At 30.0% G+C, this 25003-nt stretch overlaps 4 protein-coding genes across 4 annotated transcripts; 2 read left to right on the forward strand and 2 right to left on the reverse strand.

Moving 5' to 3' along the window:
• Positions 1-2014: 2014 nt before the first annotated feature.
• LOC118058206 (WAT1-related protein At4g30420-like) lies at positions 2015-3894 on the forward strand. Its single transcript, XM_035070907.1, has 7 exons — positions 2015-2196; positions 2307-2375; positions 2461-2577; positions 2784-3012; positions 3099-3257; positions 3383-3531; positions 3672-3894. The coding sequence occupies exons 1-7, from the start codon at positions 2015-2017 to the stop codon at positions 3892-3894; spliced, it is 1128 nt and encodes a 375-aa protein (XP_034926798.1).
• Positions 3895-7122: 3228 nt separating this feature from the next.
• Positions 7123-9388, reverse strand: LOC118058226 (tetraspanin-8). The gene is made up of 2 exons (XM_035070931.2): positions 8804-9388; positions 7123-7645 (listed from the first exon to the last, which is right to left on the reverse strand). The coding sequence occupies exons 1-2, from the start codon at positions 9308-9310 to the stop codon at positions 7337-7339; spliced, it is 816 nt and encodes a 271-aa protein (XP_034926822.1). The 5' UTR covers positions 9311-9388; the 3' UTR covers positions 7123-7336.
• An 8186-nt stretch (positions 9389-17574) lies between these two features.
• On the forward strand, positions 17575-19086 carry LOC118058205 (tetraspanin-15). The gene is made up of 2 exons (XM_073409875.1): positions 17575-18346; positions 18712-19086. Exons 1-2 carry the CDS (start codon positions 17721-17723, stop codon positions 19022-19024), a joined length of 939 nt encoding a protein of 312 aa, XP_073265976.1. The 5' UTR covers positions 17575-17720; the 3' UTR covers positions 19025-19086.
• A 363-nt stretch (positions 19087-19449) lies between these two features.
• Positions 19450-22748, reverse strand: LOC118058225 (protein FLX-like 4). The gene is made up of 4 exons (XM_035070929.2): positions 22590-22748; positions 21050-21604; positions 20132-20271; positions 19450-20030 (listed from the first exon to the last, which is right to left on the reverse strand). Exons 2-4 carry the CDS (start codon positions 21586-21588, stop codon positions 19816-19818), a joined length of 894 nt encoding a protein of 297 aa, XP_034926820.1. The 5' UTR covers positions 21589-21604; positions 22590-22748; the 3' UTR covers positions 19450-19815.
• Between the last annotated feature and the right edge of the window lie 2255 nt (positions 22749-25003).

Genomic DNA, 25003 nt, shown 5'->3' on the forward strand with positions numbered 1-25003 from the left:
TTATACTTTGTGCAAAGATTTACAATCAATACTATTTGATAACAAATGAAACATTTTATCTAATTCATCTAGGTTTATGAATGCTCTCTTAATTACTTAAATATCTTCATATAGTTCATATTATACCTAATATTTATCTATTTGTTACCTTTGATTAGGACAACATATAGCAGGATCAAAACATAACACTCTATATAAGATAACTTGGTAATCTCAAGTCTAATGATAACTTACATAATTGTCACGTGAACCTTTCTATAAACACATGTGATCTCTCCATATATGATTTTTATGCGAGTAAATGGGTGTGTAAAAGCCAAGAAATTATCCATATTTTCTATCCAATTTTTAGGAGGAAATTAGCCATTTTTTTAGGGAACAAAAGTCATTAAAAAAAAATGTGTTTGCTTTTACATGGCTACATAGAAAATAAGGAATGCCAAACCTGATTTTAGGCTTATAAATAGTTTTCTATTTGCTCTTCTTGTATTCTTTCTCTAACTTTCTACATGTATAATGTTTTTAGGTTCTTTTAGTTTTATTTGTAATGTAATATTTGTAATTAGTTTTTGCCCCTCTTTTTCTAGAGAAATTGAAGGAAATGCAAAGTGAGTTGTAATTTTGTACCCATCAACTTTGTATCCCTGTATTTTTAGGAAAGAAAATTCAAAGCTGCATTATGTTACTATTAAAATCTACAGGGTGCTAGGTGAAAAGTGTAAAGTGTAATTGGGTTTTCTTCTTCTTTCTTTCTTTTTTGGTTTTTTTTTTTTGTTTTTTTTTTTCTGGTTCTATTAAATAGTAAATTGACTCTTGATGTATAGTGAAATCGATAAATCTCTTAGTTTTTTCTTACACCCATATCCCTAGCACAAAGAAAATATATTAATGTTATTTTATATAATCAAGTTTTTATGAATGATTGTGAGGTGCAACCATTTTGTAGTTTTTTGGTGTGGCTACCTTATTAGAATACACTTAAGAGACATATTTCAATAGATGAATCATGATCTATAGAAATATATCATAACCATTTAGAGTTATACTTGATAGGGTCAAGCTTCTCTAACCTTGATAAAGTTGACGGGGACACCAAACTCATATTATATATTACGCTGTTGTATAGACATAGATAACAGTAGAAAACTCAACCAATCACTTTTTAGTCAAGTCTATTTTATTTGATTTTATTATTATTATTATTATTATTATTAGAATTTAATTTATGTTATTTTATTTGATATTTTATTTAGTGGTTGATGTGGGAGTTTTTTTGGAAAAATATAATTTTTTTAATTTTTTTTCAATTCTTTATTATTATATTTTTCTAGTCTTTTTCTATTTTAAGAAATATTTTTCCTAGTTTATCTTTTTTTCATTTAGTATTATTGGGAGTTTTTATTTTTTTTCCATATATATAAAAGGTTGTAATGGCTTTTGGCAAGTGAAGAATGAATAGAATTGAATATTTTAGTTGTCTTCTCTTTGATCTTTAAAGGGCTTTGACTTGCAAAAATCTTTATATCCTTCGCCTTCATTGCATCAGGTTCATGAGCCCGATTGTGTGAGTGTTAATGGACTTGCCATATATTCGCATCTTTTGTTGATTTCATTTGAAACCGTTGCTGAGAGCAGATTAGATGCGTACGTCGACCCACTACATTACATCAGCAGACGGTACTATGGGCACGCAAATAAGAGCAATGTAGTCATCCGAGCGTTTGATTAGGTTATTGGCAACTATGGTATATATTGGACTTGTTGACCAATAAGAAAACTTGTTGACTTTGTGCTAGTGTTAATGGACTTGCCATGTATTTGGTTCTTATGTTGATTTCATTTGAAACCTTTACGCTGAGAGTAGATTAGATGTGTATCTGAACAACCTCGCTACCTTACATCAGCGTATATAAATACCAATATTGCATTCCTAGATGAGAATACTGATGTATAATTGGGCATATTTTGCTGTTACAGAGACTGAATTACCCCATTGATCTGTTAAGAATTTAGCATGAGTGTGATAGATAGTTACAAGCCTGTGATGGCTATGATGGGAGTACAGGTTCTTGAAGCAGGAGTAGCTATTTTTTCTGAAGCAGCATTTTCACGAGGATTAAGTCCTGAAATCCTGTCAGTCTACAGGCAGGTCATTGCAGCCTTGGTCATAGCACCTATGGCTTATTTCTCAAGAAGGTAATTAACATCTATCTTATCTCAGCCAGTCTCCCTCCCTTTAATTGGGGAAAAAATATATATATAATATTTTCCAAGTTTTTTCTCATATTTCTTGCTTTTGTTGACAGGAGAGCGTCCAGTACAATTTCTCTGGGACTAAAGGAATTTGTATTGTTATATGTAGCTGCTTTGCTTGGGTAGATTTCTCTTTGAATTTTAGTTTTTTGTGTGAAGAGGTGGTGAGATTCACTGAAAACATGATCTGATCTTTCTCATTTGTAGCCCAACAATCAACTCAATTGCCTACTTTGAAGGCATCTCCTTATCTTCTTCAACAATGTCAAGCACAATGTCTAATTTAGTTCCTGGACTCACTTTTGTATTTACAGCAGCTATAGGGTACATCCAGAAAACTCTTTCTTCTTTTGATCTAAACTTATTCAGTTATGCAGGCATATAATCAAAACAATAAATATTCATCAATGATTAAGATAAACGACATAATACAACAAAAGAAATGAAAAATCTTCGCGAACCAACAAAATCGGGCATGCAACTGACTGTCTAATATAATATTGAAAGTCTTCATGTCTCTAATTTATCAGAATGGAGAAAGTCAATATCCGCAGCTTGAGAAGTAACGCGAAGATAATAGGGACAGTTATCAGTGTTAGTGGAGCCATGTCCATGGCGTTGCTCAGAGGGCCAAAGCTACTTAACGCAGGAATCGTAGCAATAAAATCTTCCAGCGGCTCTAGTGGTGAGACTTGGTTGCTGGGTTCACTAATCCTTTTTGGAAACAGTTGTTGCTGGGCAATTTGGACCATCATGCAGGTTTTTCCTCCCTACGTTATCTTCATATGTCTGTCTGGCATTAATGAAATCACAAATCCAACTCCTTCCACTGAAATTCTGGACAGGTCCCAATATCAGCAAGATGTCCTGATCCCTTACTCTCTACTGCTTGGATGTGTTTCTTTGGATCCATACAGACAACAGCAGTTACCATCTTCATAAAGACAGATCCACAAGCCTGGAAACCACATTCAAATCTTGAGTATGCTTGTTTGCTCTACGTAGTATGTAGTCATACTCTCTCTGTACTCTTATCTTGATGAACATGTTTTGTTAGTTGAAATTAAAATGTAACCGTAGCCTTCCATGACCAATCTAAATTTCACTGATAAAAACCTACGTTGACCAGGGGATTGCTTCTGCAAGCATCATTGTTCTTCAAGCCTGGTGCATTGCACGCAGGGGTCCGCTCTTCTCAGCAATGTTCAGCCCCCTATCTACTGTTATTGTGACCACCTTAGCTGCTATCTTTCAGCATGAAATGGTTTACACGGCAAGGTAAATAACACCTTGGAATATTGTCTTCATAAAAATTTATTATCTTTATGAAGAAATCTATTAGTTATCACCAGAAACAAGTATAAATGGCTAATTAGTGCTTCTAATATTTGTCATCTGATATATTTGCCTCACTTCAGCTTGTTAGGCGCTATTGCTGTGATCGCTGGTTTGTATATGGTGCTGTGGGGTAAAGCTGAAGACCGAAGGGAGACCAGACAAGGGGCAAATTCTATGCCACAAGTTGACCAGACAAGTATTCAGCAAGGTTCTATAGATGAATCTTCAGGAAAGAACGTCTGCAAAATAAATTTGGAAAAGCCACTTCTACCTGACAAATTCTCTAATGTCGACAAAGTTTGATGAACCTGAAGACCAAAAAAATTCTTTTTTTTTTTTTCTGTCCGAGAAATACATATAGTTAGAAAAAATGTTTAAGAATACTGTTAATGGGCTCATATAAGCTCTTTAATGCGAAAAATTAACGTAATTTATGAATGAATGAAAAATAGATTTTAAATAATTCTTGATTTACCTATCTTGGTAAAAACCAATACTCTTTTAAAAAACTATATTCTATATAGAAAATAAACAAGAAACTTTTTAAATTAGAAAGTTGAAAAGTTGAAATTGAATAAAAAAAACAACCCAAGCTTTTAAAGAAAAGCGTTCTAAATAAAGTGGGTTTTTGAACTTAAATCAACTCACATGCATCGGATCTTGTTCAGGCTTCGAATTAGTTTTGAATTTAAGATTTATTTTAAAATAATATTTTGAATAACAAAAAAGTTATATTTTACCAATTAAAAATTTGAATTTGAGTGAAGAATTATTTATTTTAAACCATTGGTGTATGCCCTGCCTGTTTTTCAAAAATCACCGTAGAAAAACCTTTAATTATAATTTTAAGCATGCATCAAAACACTATAGAAAAACATTTTAGTTTTTCGTACTTAATTCTCATGCTGTTTTTCTTCCTTTCATGGTACAAAGACATTGTTATGCAGCACGGTGGCCCAAGTCGTGGGTCCTAATTCTAGGTGATAATACGTTGCAGAAGAGATATCAACATGATAGCCCATGGCGGCATATGCTTGTGGACCCATGCGAAGCCGGGTTCTTACAAGCTTTGCTCCGCAAGTAGAGGAGGAGGAGGGTTCACACCATAATTTTTAGACTCAGATCTCGATTAAGGTCTGAATTTTAGATTTTAATTAGATTATTCAGATTAATTTTTTTAAAATTAAAATAATATTAATTTAATAAAAAAATAATAAAAATTAACAAGTTGTAACCAGGTTTTTTATTTTATTTTTTTTTTTCAGCTCCAGATTAGCCAGGTACCAGGTCAACCCGTCGGACCGAGTTGGATTTCAAAACTATGATTGACACACTGTATTGAAAAACAACACAGGGAAATGCCTCAATTTTTAATTTTTAATTTTTAATTTTTTTTAATCATGGTATGTAATTAAAAATTTGATATCTCCTGCAATGGTTCCACGAAGATTTAGAGTGTGTTTGGGAATGCGGTGCAAACCGTGTTCCCACAAAATTTAATTTTTTTTTTTAAATTTAATACGGTTTGTATGTTTTGGATCGTTTTGATGTACTGATGTCAAAAATAATTTTTTAAAAAATAAAAAAAAATCATTAGTATGTATTTCAGCATGAAAAATTATTTAAAAAACAATCGTAATCATACTTCCAAACACGCTCCTATAAAAATAAGATATGCACCTGCACCCTTAATATTTCCCAGAAGATCATTCGCGCCATTTAATAATTAAAATCAAAATCATAGATCTTAAGTTTTTAGATTTTTTATTCTAAAATTAAAAAATGCCTTTTGATTCTCTTTAATTTAGGTAAGACAAATGGAAGGATCTGAAAAATGCGACAACACAATTGAATTAGAAATCAAGCAAGCGCATGCTTGGAGAATGGGACCCTCTCCAAGAAAGTGGATCTCATACGTGCGCCATGACTCATCAGAGACAATAATAATTCACCACTGGACTAAATGTATGGTCTTTTAGCATATAAACACAAGGTACAATAATTAAGATTTGGAAGTTACCAGGAACACAAAGATAAAGACGTTTCTTTTCTCATTTTATTATCAATTTTACGACAAATCGGTGTTCTGATATTTGTTAACAGGGGATGTTTCGACAGAATAGTAGGAATTATTTTTAAAATAGCTTTTTTATTTAAATATATTAAATTATAGTTTTAACTGTGTTCCTAAACAATTTCTAGATTTTTTTTTTCATCTTGTATATCTGAGATATTTCTTAGCATTTAAAAAAAAAAAATCTATCCATCCCTATCATTTAAAATTTCATTCATGTTATTTAAGATGCCCGAAATGCTTGAGATGTTTTACCAACCATTTTGTTTTACTAATTAAAGAATTACTCTTGTATTAAAAAAAAATTCAGTACTTCTGTATGTAACATTAATTATATTTAATCGATGTGAAAGATGTAACTCAACTGATCAGGTTTTAAATTTATTTCTCAGAGATCATCTGTTCAAGTCCCATAAACATCAAAGCTACTGGAAACTTACATAGTCGTTAACTTCATGATCCATAGAATTGGTCAATGTACATGGAAGCTAACACAAACATTCCATATTAATCTAAAAAAAAAAATTGATAAATTATGTATCATTTGTAATATTCATGAAAATCTAATTTAATTTTTTATTATAAAGGAGAGGCTCGAACACAAGATGTCTTGAGACGAGAGGGACCCTAATACCATTTGAGCGCAAATTTTAATTCAATTAATAATAATTTTGAATATCTTTTAAATTTTGTATGTATATATATATTCTAAGATGTGTTAGTTTAATAGTGTTAGATATGGTGAGTATGTATTTGATTAAATAATTAAATGTTACATACAATATGAGATAATGGATATATATCCAAAATAAATATCTTGAAATATATAAAAATTATTCAATATGTTACTTCTAAACAAGCAGACAACCAAACAAATATCTGATGCAAATTTCAGCGCCGGCTATCATCGCCATACATAAAACGAGTCTCGAGAAACGTCAAGATAGCTTCCTTCCTAATCTTCTCCTTCGCAATCAACCACTGCTTGCCATAGAGAGAAATATCTAACCTTTTTTTAATCCTGTTCTCGCTTCTCTCCATGTCAAAAAAAAAAAAAAAAAAAACCCTTCTGGAATAAGAAATGGCACCGATGCATATCCAACCACCATGAGACTGTTACTTGAATAGTTTTTTGAAGTATTTTTTTATTTATAACTATATTAATATAATATTCTTTATTTTTAGTATTATCATATATATAAAATACTAATACACCAGCATTGACTCCACTGCACAGCCACATATATTCAGAAGAAACCAGTTCCTCTGAGCTTGTCTTTTATCAGCAATCAATGCACTGTCTGCACCACTCCATGGTAATAAATCTATTAAAGGGCTGTAATAAAAGCTGATTCAGAATGTCATTAAGGCCCAAAAAACAACGTACGGGTAAAAATTAACGCATTGTCTGAATGCTTAAGCCAATCAGAGAAGAATGATCAAAACAAAGTCGCAGATTTAGAAAATATGAACTCCTTATCATATGAGGCATAGAAAGCCAATATGTTCACAGGGATACTAAAAGAAAGGCATACACATGCTATACAAGAAACCATCTGCAGAAAAGGATAAATATATAACAGAGTGGGCAGCACATAAGTAAGCTGCCTACAACTAATCCTACGCGTTACTTTCTGCATCCATGCCGGCAGCAAGTAGAATTCTCCCAAGTTAAGTGTGCTTCCATCCAGAAAAGTATGCATTTTCGCTTCTGTTGTTCCTGAATGCACAGCATCCAATGGAGTACACAATGATGAGGAACACAAGGAATATAATGTTGATAACAGCCACCTTCTTCCAATCACTCTTGAGGTTGTCCAGAAGCCCAGCCTTGCAAGAGTTGCAGTTAAAGCAGAGAACATTTGATTGATTATCCCACGCATTACAGTCAGGATCGGAGGTGACATTTGTAGTCTTGTCCCAAGTAGTCGGATTTTGATAAGTAAAGCCACAGCTATCCGGTGGCTTACAGCAGCCAGCCTGCAAAATCACAAAGAAACAACATCAGAGCCCAGTATTGTCAGCACTTCATAAAGAGGAAGTCTACTGCAATATCTAAATAAACGTAGTTATTATATATATGTCTGATTTGGAGAATAGCTAATTACCAAGATTTCATAGAAATAATCCAACTATAGAAAGATCACATATCAACTAAATGAATTATTTAGGATTGATAATAACCCACTTGGCTAAAAGAAACGAATCTGCATTCTCTTGTCCTAGGGTAATCAAAGTTCATATTGCTCTGCCATTGCCTTGAATATAAAAGAAAAGGAAAAAACATCTACGACAATTCCCAAAACCATAAAAATGAACTTCCGCATTTACACTGAGAGGTCCCAGTGCACGCATACAAACACGGAACAGCAACAACTCAGTCCATAAGGCTGTGGAAGGCCATAAAGGAATAGAGACCCCACCGCCCCGTATGAAAACAATTAGCAGACGATAAAAAAAACAAAATAAATAAATGAAAATTTGTGCTCGTCCAAGGTAAATAACTAATGGTAATTGAGAAACAAAACAGGGTCATTTTTCCCAACTTACAACTCAAGCAAAAGCACAAGCAAAGTTAAGCGAAAGGGGTATATTTCGTTCATATATCACCACACAGGAAGAGTCTCTAACTACAGAATCCCAACAAAATCTCAAGAATATGTAAAGTAAAGATTAAAAAATAAAAAAGGAGCCCAGATGCTCTTATTTTATCCTAAATAAAGTTATGCTCTTATCTATGAAGAATTCCCACATAGCTAAAACAACATGTGATAACTAGAATCCACAAAAAAGAACCATATTCTTCACCTAAAAGTGCTCTTGCTTTTCTCTCTCCAGCTACAATAAACTAGAAACAATAGAGAATAAATTATACAGACGACCAGTGATTCATCATGACTCACGAGTGACATGTCGTTTCTCCAATAGGAGATTAAAAACTAAAATACTAATTGTTAGTAAGAGAAAAAATACCATAATAAACACACTAGAAAAATTCATAAAAAGGAAGATAAATAAAGATTATTTCACTGAAACTTAGATCTCGACAACAACAATAACGCAAAATCAAACAATAACAAAGTAAAAAAATAAAATATCCCAAAAAATGGAGAGACTAGAAAAAATTAAAAAGAAAACCTGAAGAGCAGATAAATGGCGAGTATAGAGAACGGTGAGAGTATCATTCAAATATCTCTGATGAAAATCACTACAAATCTTAGCATCGATCAAGCAACTCTTAATCTTGCTCCAATTCTTCCCACTGGTCACTCTCTTCTGCAACCAATTCGAATAATCACCCAGCCTATACTCTTTATACCCTCTATCAGACAAAACTTTACCAGCACCTTTGTTGGTCACCACAAAAGTTAAAATCGTGAAGCAGAAGAGTACGACAATGAGGAGAAACATAACTACGAGGTAAACCCAGAGGAGCCATGACACGCCACAACACGCGCCAATTAGACCGGCTAGTGAGACAACTAAGAGGAAGACACCAAGAACTATAACTGGAGTGTCGAGGAATTTCTCACATTCGGATGCTCCTTTGTTTCTTAACCAGATCCCTGCCCACAGGATGGGGATTGAGAGCAGGAATGTAATGAAGTTCAGGATTCCTACCAAGTTATTGCTTAGACGAAACATAGTTGTTTTTTGGTTGCTCAGAAAATCAGAGAGAAAGAAAAGAGTGTTGGGTTTGGAAGGGAGTTGTGATTTAGAATGAAGGAGGAGGTTACATAAAAGGCAAGTTACAACTACACGCGCTAAACGCCTGTGTCCTGAGGATGGGTTTGCGAGACACGTGGTTGAAATTTTACAGTCTTAACGGATGGAAATTAGTCGCTGTCAACGTGGAGGAATAAAAAAAATATTTGTTGTTTTGATGCCGGAACTTCATTTTAAAGAAAAATGAAAAACTATATGTTTCAAGTTACAGCCTTCATCAATTAAATAAACTAGTTTTATTTTAATTGTATAATAAAAATAAATAAGAAATTATAGTAAATAAATAAAAATTAAAAAAAAATACACTAACTTAGAATATAATTATTTTTTCAAGAGTAGAAAGGACAAAATTTAACCAAAAAAATAAAAAAACAAATTCATGTCAATTCAGACTACCATAATATACAATTAATAAGTATTTGAGTTAAAGTGTTAAACATGTGTTTCAAGTTATGAAATTAGAATAATCTAGTTGAAAATAAATTGAAAAAAACTATAAAGTTAAATTTTTTTTAAAAAAAATAATGTCCAACAACAAAATACAAAAACAAAAGTTGTAATTTAGATAGAATGATAAAATTAAAAAACAATAAAAAATTTATAAAAGGTTTTATAGAAATTAAAAATCAAAATAATAAGAATTAAAGTTGAAATATCAACAATTAACAGGATCAAGCTGTAATTTTTTAGGAAGGAAAAAAAAATTTCACCAGTGACAAATCGTTCCATTACCGCTAACATACATTGTACCAACAAAAAAAAAAGACAAAGTTGATAAAATATAGTTTTGGCCTCTAAGAGTGCAAGCGCTGCTAGAGGTCTGCGGGTACCTCCAATGCACCAACAACCTTTTTCCATTAAAATAATATTTAATTTATGTAAAAAAACTAAATTACTTTTTTAAAACCGGTAATAATAAAAAATAAATCATAGTGAAATGACTAAAAGATCTTTGAACGCTTGTTTTGTTTATTTATTTTATTTTACGAGTAAAGTTTTTATTTTATTATGTTTAAAAATGTGAAAAGACATATTTCTTTTTATGTTAATTTTAAAAATCTCAACTTAAAGGGTAATAAAATTAATTTATCGAACAAAATAATATGATCTCTAAACCATAAGTGCTGCTAGTAGGCTTTCCAAACCCTAGTAAAAAAATAGGATCATTGATAAGTTTTTTTTGTAACTTATTAATTTTTTTTATTATGTTTCTATTTTAAAATGTTGTTGTGGTTATTTTTTACAATACTTTTTTTCTTGAAAATGTATCAAAATGATATTTTTTTTTTAAAAAAATTATTTTTTATATCATTGCATCAAAATAATCTGAAAAAAATAAAAAAAATTACTTTGAAGTAAAAATAAATTTAAAATTTTTTAAAAACACTTTTAAAACGCTAAAACAAATATTAAATAAATTAAATACTAGCCTTGAGCATATTATTTTTATCCAATGAAATATTGTTTTGCATTATCAGATTTATTTCCTTCCAAACAAAGTTGATGAATTTTATATTTAAAAAAGAAAAAAAAATGTTGATGTTTCAGTATTTTTCTTATTAATATTAATTTGTGTAGTTATGCTTTGTGTTTTTCTGTTTTCATTTTGTAAAGGAATTTGAGAATTCAGACAAGAAAGAAAGAAGGAGAATCACTTATTAACCATTAGCCAATAAAAAGTTTTTACAAATTACGATGATACAATGTTAAAAAAAAAAAATGTTAGGATAAAGTCTCCCTTCTAAAACAATTAATGAAATGGATTTTCAAAAATGAGAGAGAGTCAGAGATAGTCGTTGGGCTTCTTATCCATTCCGGCCAAGTTATTTTGTCCTTCTTCGAGTATCCGTTACAAAGCAGTCTTCTGCTGCTCCCAAGGACAATACCGTCAATAAGCAACCACCGCGTGTCACCCTCCAATGCTTATCGACGTCGCTACACTGTCGGTCAGCTTCAAGATAAGATTTTATTTTTACGTTTTAAAATTTTTTTAATTTTTTTTATTTTTAAATCATTTTTTTTAATATTTTAAGATAATTTTAATATACTGATATAATAATTTATAAAAAATATTATTTTAATATATTTTTAAGTAAATAATACTTTAAAAAGTAATTACTACAATTATATTTCTAAACAGATCTAATAACTTAAATGTTGTTTTTCAAATTATTTTAAAATTTTAAAAATACTATTTCAATAAAATAAAATAAAATTATGTTGTACAAATGAACAACCAACGCGTACTCTAACTTCTAACTATTTTCTCCAAATGGTAATAATGATAAAAAAAAAAAACAAAAACAAAAACTATTAAGACTATCTTGAAAATTTATGAAAATATAAACTTGTGGCAATGTATGATTTAATTTTCTTAGTTTTATTTTTTCTGTTTTTTTCATGTACTAAAACTGTCTAATTAATATAAATTAGTTTACATTGAATTAATAACCTATTTTCTTATTGGTTAAAGAAATGGACTTGATCTCAATATTTTAAAGTTAACTCAGAGCTATTTCGTGTTATAAAAATAACATATACATAACACAAGTATATATTTATAAAATAAAAACAATAGACAGCAGTGGTCAAGGATTCAGGAGCCCATATACAGCAATAAATAATTTCCTCTTAAACAACATGCATATGTACCTAATCCACATAATCCAAGAGAGCTGCTTACTGAGAATGAGAATGAATGTAAATATTATGGATTTTAAAATTAACAACCATATAGTTCTAAAATTTATAAAATTTAAATTAATAATTTTTTAAAAACAAATTTAAAATCTGACAAGTTAATCATTTCCCTTAAATTCCAAATATATATCTTTTTACAATCAAGTAAGTGTTCTTTTGGAATTTAGCACCAGCTAGTACAAACACTATGTCATGAATGTCCATTACGTCTGTGTGAATTTCTAACAGAAGAAGTTAGAGAAAAAAGCTTCCGTCTCTTGGCAAAATCTTCGATGAGAATAGGTGCAGACACGAAAATACAAGCATGGCTTTGAATATTTAACACTTTGTCATCATGCAGAAGTTTCGCATTCCACTTTCTCAAGCCATGGTTTTAATGACTGGTGTCTGTAACGTGTGAAGTCGAGTTCTTATAATAAGAACACCACCTATATTTTATAACAAAAACTAGATATGTTGCGTATCTATATTATTTATCTAATAAAATATTTAGGCGGCTAAAAATATCCAATAACTCAAGTTATATTATCAATTAACTTAATAAGTTGAATTTATATATATATATATATATATATATATATATATGATAACAAATAAATATAACAAGGGACAAAAACATTTATTTAAGAGTAAATAGATAATGTTGTTTAATTTTTAGCTAACTAAGCAAGCACAGTAAATATGTAATCTAAAACATTAAGGTGTAAGTTAATCTAGATTAACCTGACAAACTTGTGTCTTATATCATGAGGTTCAAATAATATAATAAAAAAATTAAAGAAACCATAAAATTATTTTTTTAAAAAAAAAAAAACAATGTTGAACGTTGATAGCATAAATGAAAATAAAACAAAACAAAAATGTTAACTCCTGTTAACTTTTCAAACTTGTGACCTGGATCATTATATCAAAAATACTATATATGAAAAAAAAATCATAAAACTCAATTCCTAGGAAATAAAACGTTGAAATTGAAAAACAAATACAAAATAAAATAAAAAATAAAAAATAACAATTAAAATAATAAGGGTTAAAATTGAAGAATTAAGTAAAAACAAACAAAAACACTAACAAAAGAAAAGAAAAGAAAAAATGCAATGCATTATCAACTTAAATTGAAGGGTGAAATTAAAAATAATAAAACTTTTATAAAAGGGTAAGGAAAAAATCTACCTAAAGAGCTTGGATTGCCACACTTAATATCTTTGTGTTCAGCTATGTTACAAGTCCAAATATATATAGGTTTAATGAACTTCCAAATATGATGTCATTAGGTTCAATTGCATGCTAGCCCAAACATATGGGTATGACAAGCTGTCAAACCCAAAGACATTAGGTTTAACAATGCATCGAGTCCAAGTACATATAGGTTTAGCAAGCTATTAAACCCAATGTTATTGAGTTCAGGTATATGTTGAGCCCAAATAAACATGGGCTCAACAAACTGTCAAATCCAAAATCATAGGATTCAGCTTAGATCCAAACAAATATGAGTCTAACGAGATGTTAGACTTAATATCTCTAAGTTTGGGTATGTGCTGAACTCAAATAAAAATGAGTTTGGTAAGTTGTCAGATTCCATTGCCTTGTAGACTTGGCATCATGCCAAGTTCAAGTTGGTATGAGTCTAACAATCATTATAGACCACATATTGAGCCACAAGGCTTTGTTTATTTATTTTTATGAAATTTTAAAATAAAATGTTAATGTCAATAATAATCATTTCTCTATACTTTTATGTGTATAAAAGTCTTTTAAGGGTCTATTATTTTTCCATCAACATTAATATTGTGTAAGAGATATATATTTATTATTAATATTGTGTAAATGATATTTATCCCTCTTTTTAATGTTGTGTAAGATATATTTATTTCTCATTAATTCTATCAAGAGATAATAACACTCCGACCCTTTTATTTGAACAACATTACAAGATTCATGAGTTATATATACTCCATAAACTACCCATGTAAATGGTTAATAATTTCTATTTTCTAAATATTTATATTTTCATTTTGAAAGCATTTATCATACATAAACAAAAATAAACGCTCTTGTTCTTAGAATTTAAAGTTTATTATCTTATTTATTACAATTTCTTACAAAAAAAACCACTAATTTTATCATCTGAAAGTTTCTAAACCCCATTAAAAAAATATTGTTTTGCATTTGTTAAGTCTTTAACCGTCAACTACTTACTTCTTGAGTTCAGTAGAAGAGAATATTCACGTGAACATATAATTAATAGCCATAGAAACACTCAAAATCTCATTTTTAAGCCTATTAAATTTTAGAACATCATCACTTTGTGATTGTATTCATGAAGTTTTGGAGATTTTAATTTTTAAACAGTATATATACATCCTTGTCCTGTCTTAAGACATTTGTATAAAACTTTTCATTCATTAAACTAAGTGAAAATCGCCTGCTTTATCGCCATAGATCAATGAAACAGTCACGGTCCTTTTAAGGATATGTCACCCACCATACTTAATTTACATTAAATTAATATTTATTTAAGCTGTAATTAAATTCAAAGTGCAAATTTGCTACTGCAAGCAGTACTCCTCTTTAAGTAAAGGCCAAATCTTTGGACGTTAGATGCAGTTATAAAGCAGGTAGACTTTTTTCTTAAAGTTTGTGTAGTGTGCACTGAAAAATACATGTTCCGGATTACAGAATAAACTTAAAGAGAAATAGTTTTTATTATAATTGTTTTTATTATTCATCTTCTCATGTATCATTATAAATTTCAATAGTAATTGTTTTAAAAATTATCATTTTGGTTCTCGAATTCTATTTTGCATAATGGAGTCCTTTTGAGTTCAAATTAGAACCCAATTTTATATTATTTTTGAAAAAAAAGAATTAAATTGAAAGATATAGAACTTAAAAGAAAAAAACAAGTAAAATAAGTTTTTAAATAATAAAAAAAACAGCAATTCCTGTTTTTTCGACCAACTAGTTGCTAAATTCTGGGGAGCTCTAAAAAATACATTGTTTTTTTTTTTTTTCAAACAATTAGAACTTATGACATGTTGTTCGCTCTATTAATTTTTTTTTTAAAAAAAACAACTCATGTGTGTGCCTTTTCTTACTAGGCTAGGCGCTTAGCCTAACCTCATTTTATTTTTTTTGTTTTAAAGAACTTTTGATTTTTTTTTATCAATACCTTTTCTATTTAAAATAATTTTTAAATTTATGTTTTAACTAACACCCCCTTCTCTATGAATTCTTTTTGGCTTATTTTAATTAATTCCATTATATTGGGTGTGTCTACGTTTTAAAAAATTTAGTATGATTCATCTGTAATTTATTTTGTATAGATTAAATATTTAAGTTTTATAATATTTTTAATATATATAGCCTTTGCGTAATATATTATTTTATTTTATTCAATAAATTTTATATGGGTGTCGATTTCTATTACATTGATTTAGTACATAAATTCATTAAACACAATCACATAACTAACCCGTATTGTGATATTAAAAAACTTAATTCATATTTATCTCTTAATTTTTTCAATTGTATTTTTATTTATCGTTAATGACATTTTTTTCATTTATATACACAATAATTCATAATTTATTTAATTGGATACATGCATAAGTTTTTCAACTCATATTTATGATTTTTTTATGTAAAATAACAAGTTAACATATTTTACAGGTTTATTTTTTATTATTTTTTAAAAAGCTCATTTATGATTTAAAAAGATGAAAAACAATACAGGCCTAGGCACACAGGCCTCAACTAGACTCTTTTTTAAATGCCCAAATGCCCCTCTCCTTAACTTTTTTTTTTACCTTTTTATTTTTATTTTATATTTAGGTGAAAAATAAATTTTTAAAAAATATATATTAAACCTGGTTGAGTCCATGATTGAGATTGCAAGTTTGATGGATTCAGCCATAATGTTTTGGTGAAAAATATATTTTTTTTCTTTTTAGTTGTTTAATGCATTTTTAATCTCTTTTATCATTTTTTTATCAATAATTTCTTTATATATGTATATATTTGACTTTAAATAAATAAAAATACAATTTCATCATTTGTTATCAATTATTTATCTTTTACTTAAAATAAAAAAAATCTCCTTTTGTTATTTAGCTTAAAATGATTAGGCCTCCTTTTGCTATTCTTAGTCTGATGCACATGTACTGGTTATTATTTTTTTTTTTTCTAAAAAGAACCTTTATACAAATAGCTTATCATGTGTTTTATTGTCATATAATTAAATAAGAAATAACTTCTGGGATAAAAAAATAGTTATTAAATCTTGTAATGTGTATGACCTGAGTTGCCAATTTTGCTGGTTTACTCGAGTTTAGTTATGTTTTTTTTTTTTTTTAATTTGAGTATTGTTTTTTTATGAATTTCATCCTTTAACATGAAGTTAATTGAAGATTGAGCTTTCTTCATTTTTTTTCAAGATTATCCCTACTGGTTTCACAGATCAACCCAAATTCACTCAGGTGAATCCAATATATTTTCATCTAAATATAATATAAAAAATATATTTTTAGTATGTAATAGTTTCAATAATTTATTATTATTTTTTTTAAAAATTATCATCTAATATGCAGAAAATTTTGAATTTTCATTTATTTTTTTAAATAAATCATTTTAGCTATGCCAAAATATTTGTTTTTTTTTTCTTTTTTGCTTCAAAGTTGTAGTGTGCCGCATATAATATTTAGGGTGTTTGAAAGTGTGGTTGCAATTGATTTTAAAAGTGCTTTTTATTTGGAAATGCATCAAAATAATAATTTTTTTTTTAAAAAAAAAATTATTTTTGATATCAGCGCATTAAAATAATTTAAAAATACTAAAAATATATTAATTTTAAAAAAATAAAAAAAAAAAAAAACTTTAATTTTTTTTAAATGCTTTGGAAACACATAAATAGTGATAATTCTTTTTCATTGGACCTTATTCATGCTTGATCAAGCATGAATTAATCTCGGTAAATAGTGTTTTCTACGGTAAAACAACAACACGGAGCTCTTTTACTTGATAGAATAATAATTAAATATTAATTAATGGTATATCTTTGATCCGAATTATAATCTGGGGTTTTGTTTACTGGGCTGGACTTACATTTCTTTTCTTTCTTTCTTTCTTTCTTTCTTTCAACGAAATTTGAGACCACGAGGTTGTCTAATTCTTTTTTTCTTTTTCAATGGACCTTATTCATGCTTGATCTTTATTATATGGGCTTGACCTTATTCATTTTTTTTTTTAAAAATGTAATAATTCTTTTAATTATTTTTATTTATTTTCCGAAAAAAGAAAGAAAATTTCCCTTGAAATGAGAAACGCATGATATAGGGAAGACTTTAAAGAAAAAATTGCATTAAAACTTTCCTCTTATTTTTTTTTTTTTCACATAAAAACTTGAACTTTTCTTATCACGCGTCGAATTAACAATGCTTGTTCTTCCTAGAATCTCTCAAATAATATTGACTCTTACTATTTATTAGGATCTCTTTTCTATAACGTTTATCCATATTCTTTAACAAACTTGACTTGGTACAGTCAAAACAGAACAATTGTTAATAAAGTGGATAAGAGAGACAAGAAGTGAACAACGCCATTAATTTTTTTGTCTCAGCTCATCTCTAATATGGCAGAAAATACTAACCCTACAGAAGCTCTTGCAATGACGATAGCCGAAGAAACCACCAAAACTAAAAAAGAAGTAGCGGGAAATACAAAGTCTGATGAGAAAGTAAATCAAGTAAAAAACTATGCAAGCATAGTATCGATTATCACCTTTGTTCTTTCTGTTCTGATCCTCGCCTCCGCTATCTGGTTGCTTTACATGAAAGATTACGATTGTGAGGAGCTCTTATGGCTACCAAGGTTACAGATTGGTATCGGCATTGGATTGATCTTTGTTTCCTTGATTAGCAACATTGCTGTGTTCCTGAGATCACGGTTTCCGGTGCCGGGATTCTTTCTAGTTATGGTGCCATTGATCGTGATGCTCACAATGGGACTTGCACTTGTGGGAGCTAACAAGCTGGAAAGCAGAAGATTGATGGCTACACCAAAGTGGTTCAGAGAAAAAGTTCGCCATAATGACAACTGGGAAAATATTAAATCATGCATCTACAATACTGGAACATGCGATGATTTGGTGTCCAGGTCGTTGAATCTCAAAGCATTTGATTTCAGTATCAAGAAATTATCATCCATAGAGGTAGGAAGTTTCATTTATAGCATGCATGTTATATATATATGTGCTTAGATTTGTTATATTTGAACCATCTTTTATGCATATCTTAACATGATATAATTTACTGTTGACACTTTACTATGATGCTTGCAATGAGTTTTATATATGTCGTCTCTATAGTGAAATTGATATGTTTCCCACAAGATTATAAGAACGCATATTTTCCGCTCCGATCAGGTTACTTTTCTAGGCATAATTTCTCAAGTGATCATATGCTGTTAGTTATTCGTTGATTTTACGGTAATGCCGGCAACTAGTTAATCACCTGATTAAAATCTTTAAATAAACCTAATCTCTTTCTTTCCTTAATCTTAGAAGAAGAATATCTTCTATAATATCCGTATTGTAAGCTCTTTGCTTCCTGATTTAATACTTGTTATTTTGTTACATGGAAGGCCGGATGTTGCAAACCACCATCAATATGTCAAATGGAGTACGTGAATGCCACATTCTGGACAAAAGTTGAAGGGGCTGTGGATGAATCACAACAGCAATATAGCGACTGTGCTACATGGCAGAATGATCAAAATATCTTGTGTTACAACTGTGGATCTTGTAGACATGGTTTTGTGAGAGTAATGGAAAGCAAATGGAGGAATCTTGGCGTCCTACTTATCTTGATGGGCTTACTTCTTATTATTGCTCATCTATCATTATTCGTTATGGTTATGTGGGAGCACTACAATTGATGAAAATTAAGACTGCAAATTACTTATCTGTCCCCACCATTTCAAGAAAGAGAGGTGTTTTCCTTATAGTGTAGCCCGATCATTTTCAAGAAAAGGGTAAGCTTTTTTTATCTTTTCAAAATAATTAGTGTAATAAGGATGATTTTCTTCTTTTGTAATTTTGTTTTTGTTTTATGGTGCTGGTCACCATGTGTGCGTGCTCTTTCTTTTCTAAATTGTTGTTATTTTTAAGTTTTTAGTTCTATGGTTTGAATTAGCATGTATTCGGGGAGTTTTTTTAGCAATAAGAGAGCACATTCTTTTCTACAACAAGCTTCACTCAATCCCACCAAAAAAAAAAAAAAAATTCAGATCAAGGGGGAAGGCTAATGCTGAGATTAATAACCCTTTATATTGATTCAATAAGACTGATGTAATGAAAGAAATTAAAGAATTCAATTCCTGGAGTCCAGTTTGATTCATCAAAGAGCTTGTCAAAGGGGATACAAAATTAAATGGTTCTGTAGAATGCAGCTTCTTGATGAACTACGTAAATTAAAATGTTTTAACAGATTACATTGCAATGCCATATGTCACTTTAGCTAACAAGTGAAGAAAACATCTAATCTATAATATACACAATAACATTAGCGGAATTATGCATTTTGCAAATGCAGAGCAAAGTGGTAGGCAGCTAAAGCTTGTGAAAAGCCTCTAATGAAGACTACTTAATGTTCACCTTGTAGCAACTGATGCCAGGCAAGGCAGGCAGAAAAGCTTCTGGATAGCTCCTGATCAAAGCTTCATCTTGTTCACCCCCGAGCATGCGACGGATCAAAAGGCCCTGCCCATTTAGCAACACCACCAGTAGTAGACATTGCTGCACCACCAAACCCAACATTGGACACTACACTGTTGCTACTGTTGTAAGGAATTATCCCTTCCCCTGCTGGCCCAACACCCATGTGAACAAAAGGCCTCCCATATCCATCAGGATTTGCGTAGCCACCAATATATTGGTTTGGAGCTAAAATGACACAGATCAGCACCAGAATTATGTTAAAAAAACAATCAAAACATATTTCGAAGGACGCGACCACCACATTTAGATACAACACAAAAAGTTACCACGTGCTCTGGTCTCAGCATTCAAGACATCAACGCGCAAATTTTCCATTTCTCTTGCCATCCCCATGAGATTCTGTTCCATTGCTCGCATTTGCTCCACCTTCTCTATATTTAATCCTTTTTCGTACTCGAATGTAGCTCTTTTCACCAAAAGAGCAGATGAAAAAAAAAATGTAGATGTAAGTTAGAACTTAATAAACTGTACATTGTATGTAACAGTGAAAATATTTTAACAGAAAAAATCGAATCCTTATTATATCAATGAATGTATATTTTTTTTTCTTTTGCTGTTATTCAGTACCATTTCATCAGTGCACACTGCATAACCATCATGCTCACAGAGAAGACAAAAACTGATGTTTTATCAACTTTTGTATCATCCATTACTTCCAAAGCTGATGCAAGTTTGCTGCAGTTAACCTTTTTCACTCCCCGCTTCCCACTTGTATTTGGTTTCCTCACAAATCCTCCATTTACAAAGCACATCATGCAATGTCACATGAATCAGGGGCTAGTTTAAATATTACAGTAGTACAAGGCAAGAGAATTAGTATTACCCGGCACGTTAGACTCAGAGAAACCTTAATTAGTGTAAAACAGAACAGTCAAATAAATAACCACACTATGAAAGCACCATTCAATGTTAGTATTACAATCATGATTCCTCAAAGATTAAAAAAAAAAAAAAAAGGAGAGAAAATATCCTATGCATTTAGGTCCTGAAACCATATCTCTGGATGATGGAGCCAGTAATTGGTGTTGTTTTGGATTATTAACAAACTCTAGTCAGTGGTAGTTTATTTCAAGTCTAGAATTAAACATCATGAAGGGTTCAGTGGCAGGTTCACAATTTAACACAGATTTAAGGTCCACGAGGAAGCAGCAACTATTAAAAACTTGAGACAGATTTATTACTACCTTAACCTCTTGAGTTCATGCCTTGAATTCTCAAGCTCAGCATGCAAATCTGGTATACTCTTTACATCAGTGTGGATTTTCTGCAACTCGTGTGAAGCCTGTTGGATTTGTGTAGCAAGCTCTTGTCTTTCTTTGACCAAGTTCTGTGCCTCCACATGTGCCTGTTTGAGGTCCTTTTTCACGTTCTCACCAGCCCTGATGTCTTTTTCCATTTTTGCAATTTTATCCAGCAAAACCCTGATCTGGATATCACTTTCAGTCTGGATGCTTCTAATATGTGCCTTGAGTCTTTGCACTTCCTGCTGAGCAGCAGCAAGGTCCTCCCTCATGGCCATCTGACTAGTAACCAGTCTATTATTATCCCCTGCAAGTTGTTCAATGTCCGCAGCCTGAGCAGCAAGCCTATGCTCTAGAAGATCAGAACGAGAGAGTGGCTCTGATGTACGGTGGCCAGCAGGAAATGGACCATGACGCATCATCCCAGGTGCTTGGATAACACGCCCTTCTAAAGTTGGTGGAATATGCCTTCTTGCAGACATGACAATTCTCTCAGGTCTGCACAAGCATTAAGGTTTAATTTTCAATCAGAGTCCTGAGATGCAGATTGGTGTTTCAATCAATCTATGGAATCACTCCAAGTGTGAAACAATGTACACTATAATGGATAAAAGTAAAAAATGTCTATTCTATTTGCCGTTTGAATCTACAGAAAGGTTCCCAAGCGTTCTAAAACAATCTGTTTCAACAATAGACACACATTCCCTCGTACCATGACCAAAACAAACCCATTTGGCCTTCAGGACACTATCATTGCAGGATTGTGCCTGTGATGCCAGTCTGCAGAATGTTTTAAAGTAGCCAGAAACTAAAATCACCCCAGAACATATGAGACACCATTATAAAATCATAAAGATTGACAATTGGATTACCTACAAAGCATTTATATAAACAAGTTCAAATTGTCAAACAAACATCTCAACTCAAAAGCTTAAGCTATTAGGTGAGACTTCAAGATATGATTTATATTATTTTCTAAACAAATAACCCACACGCATAAACCCAAAAGCTGAAACCACCATTTATCACCATTGTCATATCATTATATCATGTACACGCAATGCACCAGCAGGCACATTTGGTTCCAGTGGCATATTCTTATTTATATATAAAAAAAAAAAATCCTCAAATTTGGAACTAACGTTCTCATAGATTGTTAAAACTACCAAAAACCGAACAACCCAGATTACCAAAACTAAATCTCAAGTTCAAGTTCGAGATGGAGCATAATTCAAGGTTAAATTTGGGTTTTTTTTACTCAGATTTTAAATAAGCAATCAATTTATTCAAGCCTAACTTTAAGAGAATCACGAAATATATATTATTACAGATTTTCTTTTCCTTTGCTATAGATAGTAAGATCAACGTGAATTCAAATCAAGAATCTTTGAGGCCCAAAACAAAAAAACTAAGAAAGCAAATTGGTATAGAAGGCAAAGGAGGCGTACAAAACTGTAAATATATGTGTAAAGAGAAAGAGTACCGGCTGCGGTGTTGCCGTGGAGGAAGCGTCGAAGACAGGTAGGAATAGGGAGGGAAGGTTTGCGCTGATGATCAACGGGCCAAACTCCAGTTATACTATACAAGTTACAATATGGAGCAAGCAAATGCGTTGGTTATGAATTTATTTATTTATTTTTTTAGGGAAAATCTAAAAGAGTTTACTTTTTAATTATCAAAATTTCTTGCAATTATAGTTTTTATTTAATAATAAATTACTTATGGATTTGCGAACTTGCTTTTCTTAAATTTCTCTAAAAATAAAATAAAATAAAATAAAGGAATATGCATTCATGATAAAGAAAAACATAATAATGAAACTTAGTTTGAGAAAAAGAAATATGTAGTTGAGCTAATAAGTTATTCACATGATAATTAATCTTTTTTTATAAAATTATAAATCTGGATATAAATGACTTGCTTATTAATATGTAAGGATTACTAATTTTTTTAAAAAAAATTACAAGTTCATGAATTGACATTATCATATGTCTTCTTTCATTATGTTTTTTTATATATATATTATTATTATTAATTCTAAATTATTAAATTTAAATTGATAAAGTATTAATAACTTAATTCATTATATTTTATTTCTCTCATTTCATTTAATCTTTTAAATTCAAAAGATTTAGAACATTGATATAAAAGGATCCAAGTTTATGTACATATCATAATTTTAAAATCTGGCCTGACTCAACGGATCGATCCATAATTAAAACTAAGTCAGATTAAAGGAAAAAAAAAAAAAAACTCGATATGACTTAGCTGACTCGATAGGTTTGACCCGGTCAAAACCTGATTGTAACTCATTGACTTTTTTTAAAAAAAAACTAAAATAATGTCGTTTTGATTTAAAAAAAAAAAAAATTAATTCACGCGACCCGGTGATCCGGTTAAAACTCGAAACCCGAATCTTGAACCAGACCAAATCTGAAAACTATGGTACAGATTGTTTATGTAAAATAATGGAAAAGAAACTTCATCTCAGTATATAAAAACCTACTGCATGATACCTATATTGTCAAAATCAAAAGGAGTAATATTCAAAATTAATAAACAGTTATAGTTAATTAACAATGGCTTATAACTTTATCTATCCTTCCATATTTCTATTTTAATTTAAAATCATAAAATAAATCAATTTTATTAAAATGTATCAATTATAATTTATAGGCACTATAAAAATAGAATTGAAAAGGTAAATCCACACATTTACTAATGGTAATTTTTCTTAGTTCTTACGGTAAATGCATTTACGCGGAATGAATTTAGGACTCTTCTAACCCACTGTATGGTTCCAGTTTGAGAACCCCATGCGTTTGCCTTTGCTTGAATGCTTATTTATAGAGTAAAACAAATCTTTGATGATAGTTTTTTAGAATTAATTTAATGAAAATATTAATTAGTTAGTTTTTGAAATTTATTAATAAAATTTACTTATTTAATATATGAGATACTTACTATTTTTTAGCAAGTGAATTCCTTAAAACTATTATGTAAAATTTGTATTATAATGAATAAAATGCAATATTACACATTCTTTCGTGGCTTGAAGTAAATATAATTACCTAATACATATGCATATAATAGAGTTGGGTGTCAACCCACCTTCTTTACTGTGATTTTTAATTTTATTTTTAACATTTATTTGATTTTAAATTTTGTTTTATAAATTATTTCACTTTTTTTATGATGTTATTTTTTATAATATTATCATAGTCTCAAATAAATATTCTATTATTTAATTTATTCTTAATTTTAAAAATATTTATTTTTCTTATTATATAATTAAGTTAAAAATAGTTATTTGAAAAAAAAAAAAAAAACAAAGTCTTGCACTCTGATTTATTTTTCTCCAATCATTTTTGTCTTTCTCTTTTTAGTTTTTAACATTTGTTTGATTTAGTTGGGTGTCAACCCACCTTTTTTACTGTGATTTATTTCTCTCCAATCATTTTTTTTTGTTTTTAACATTTATTTGATTTTAAATTTGTTTTCATAAATTGTTTCAGTTTATGATGTTATTTTTATAATGTTATCATAATTTTAAACAAATATTTTAATATTTAATTTGTTCTTAATTTTAAAAATTTTATTTTTCATATAATTAAGTAAAAATAGTTTTTTTTTTAAACAAAACAAAATCTTACACCTAATGGAGTCTATCTTCTAATTGCAAATTTATCAGTTTAAGTCGTGAAACCTGAGTCGATTCAATATATCAAAATCTTATTATTAAAAAAGTCATCTTAATTATTATTTTTTTTTATTGTCAAACTATAATTTTTACAAATTATCAAGTTGTTTTTGAATTTGCTAAGTCGATTAGGTCATGCAGGGCAACTCTCACAAGGTTTAATGTTAATGTTGATCTATTGAGTCAAAGAGGTCGGG

This window comes from Populus alba, chromosome 6 (genome assembly GCF_005239225.2).
Source record: "Populus alba chromosome 6, ASM523922v2, whole genome shotgun sequence".
Lineage (NCBI taxonomy): Eukaryota > Viridiplantae > Streptophyta > Magnoliopsida > Malpighiales > Salicaceae > Populus > Populus alba.

What these genes read in the sequence shown, in the direction of transcription:
- LOC118058226 (XM_035070931.2), bottom strand. Translation starts at nt 9,310, where the DNA reads ATGTTTCGTCTAAGCAATAACTTGGTAGGAATCCTGAACTTCATTACA. An exon ending in GCCATTTATCTGCTCTTCAG is followed by an intron (nt 7,646 to 8,803) that starts GTTTTCTTTTTA and finishes GTGATTTTGCAG; the next exon opens with GCTGGCTGCTGTAAGCCACC.
- LOC118058205 (XM_073409875.1), top strand. Translation starts at nt 17,721, where the DNA reads ATGGCAGAAAATACTAACCCTACAGAAGCTCTTGCAATGACGATAGCC. An exon ending in GTTATATATATATGTGCTTA is followed by an intron (nt 18,347 to 18,711) that starts GATTTGTTATAT and finishes ATTTAATACTTG; the next exon opens with TTATTTTGTTACATGGAAGG.
- LOC118058225 (XM_035070929.2), bottom strand. Translation starts at nt 21,588, where the DNA reads ATGTCTGCAAGAAGGCATATTCCACCAACTTTAGAAGGGCGTGTTATC. An exon ending in CATGAACTCAAGAGGTTAAG is followed by an intron (nt 20,272 to 21,049) that starts GTAGTAATAAAT and finishes TTTGGTGAAAAG; the next exon opens with AGCTACATTCGAGTACGAAA. An exon ending in TGCTGAGACCAGAGCACGTG is followed by an intron (nt 20,031 to 20,131) that starts GTAACTTTTTGT and finishes GTGTCATTTTAG; the next exon opens with CTCCAAACCAATATATTGGT.
- LOC118058206 (XM_035070907.1), top strand. Translation starts at nt 2,015, where the DNA reads ATGAGTGTGATAGATAGTTACAAGCCTGTGATGGCTATGATGGGAGTA. An exon ending in ATGGCTTATTTCTCAAGAAG is followed by an intron (nt 2,197 to 2,306) that starts GTAATTAACATC and finishes TTTTGTTGACAG; the next exon opens with GAGAGCGTCCAGTACAATTT. An exon ending in GAAATGGTTTACACGGCAAG is followed by an intron (nt 3,532 to 3,671) that starts GTAAATAACACC and finishes GCCTCACTTCAG; the next exon opens with CTTGTTAGGCGCTATTGCTG.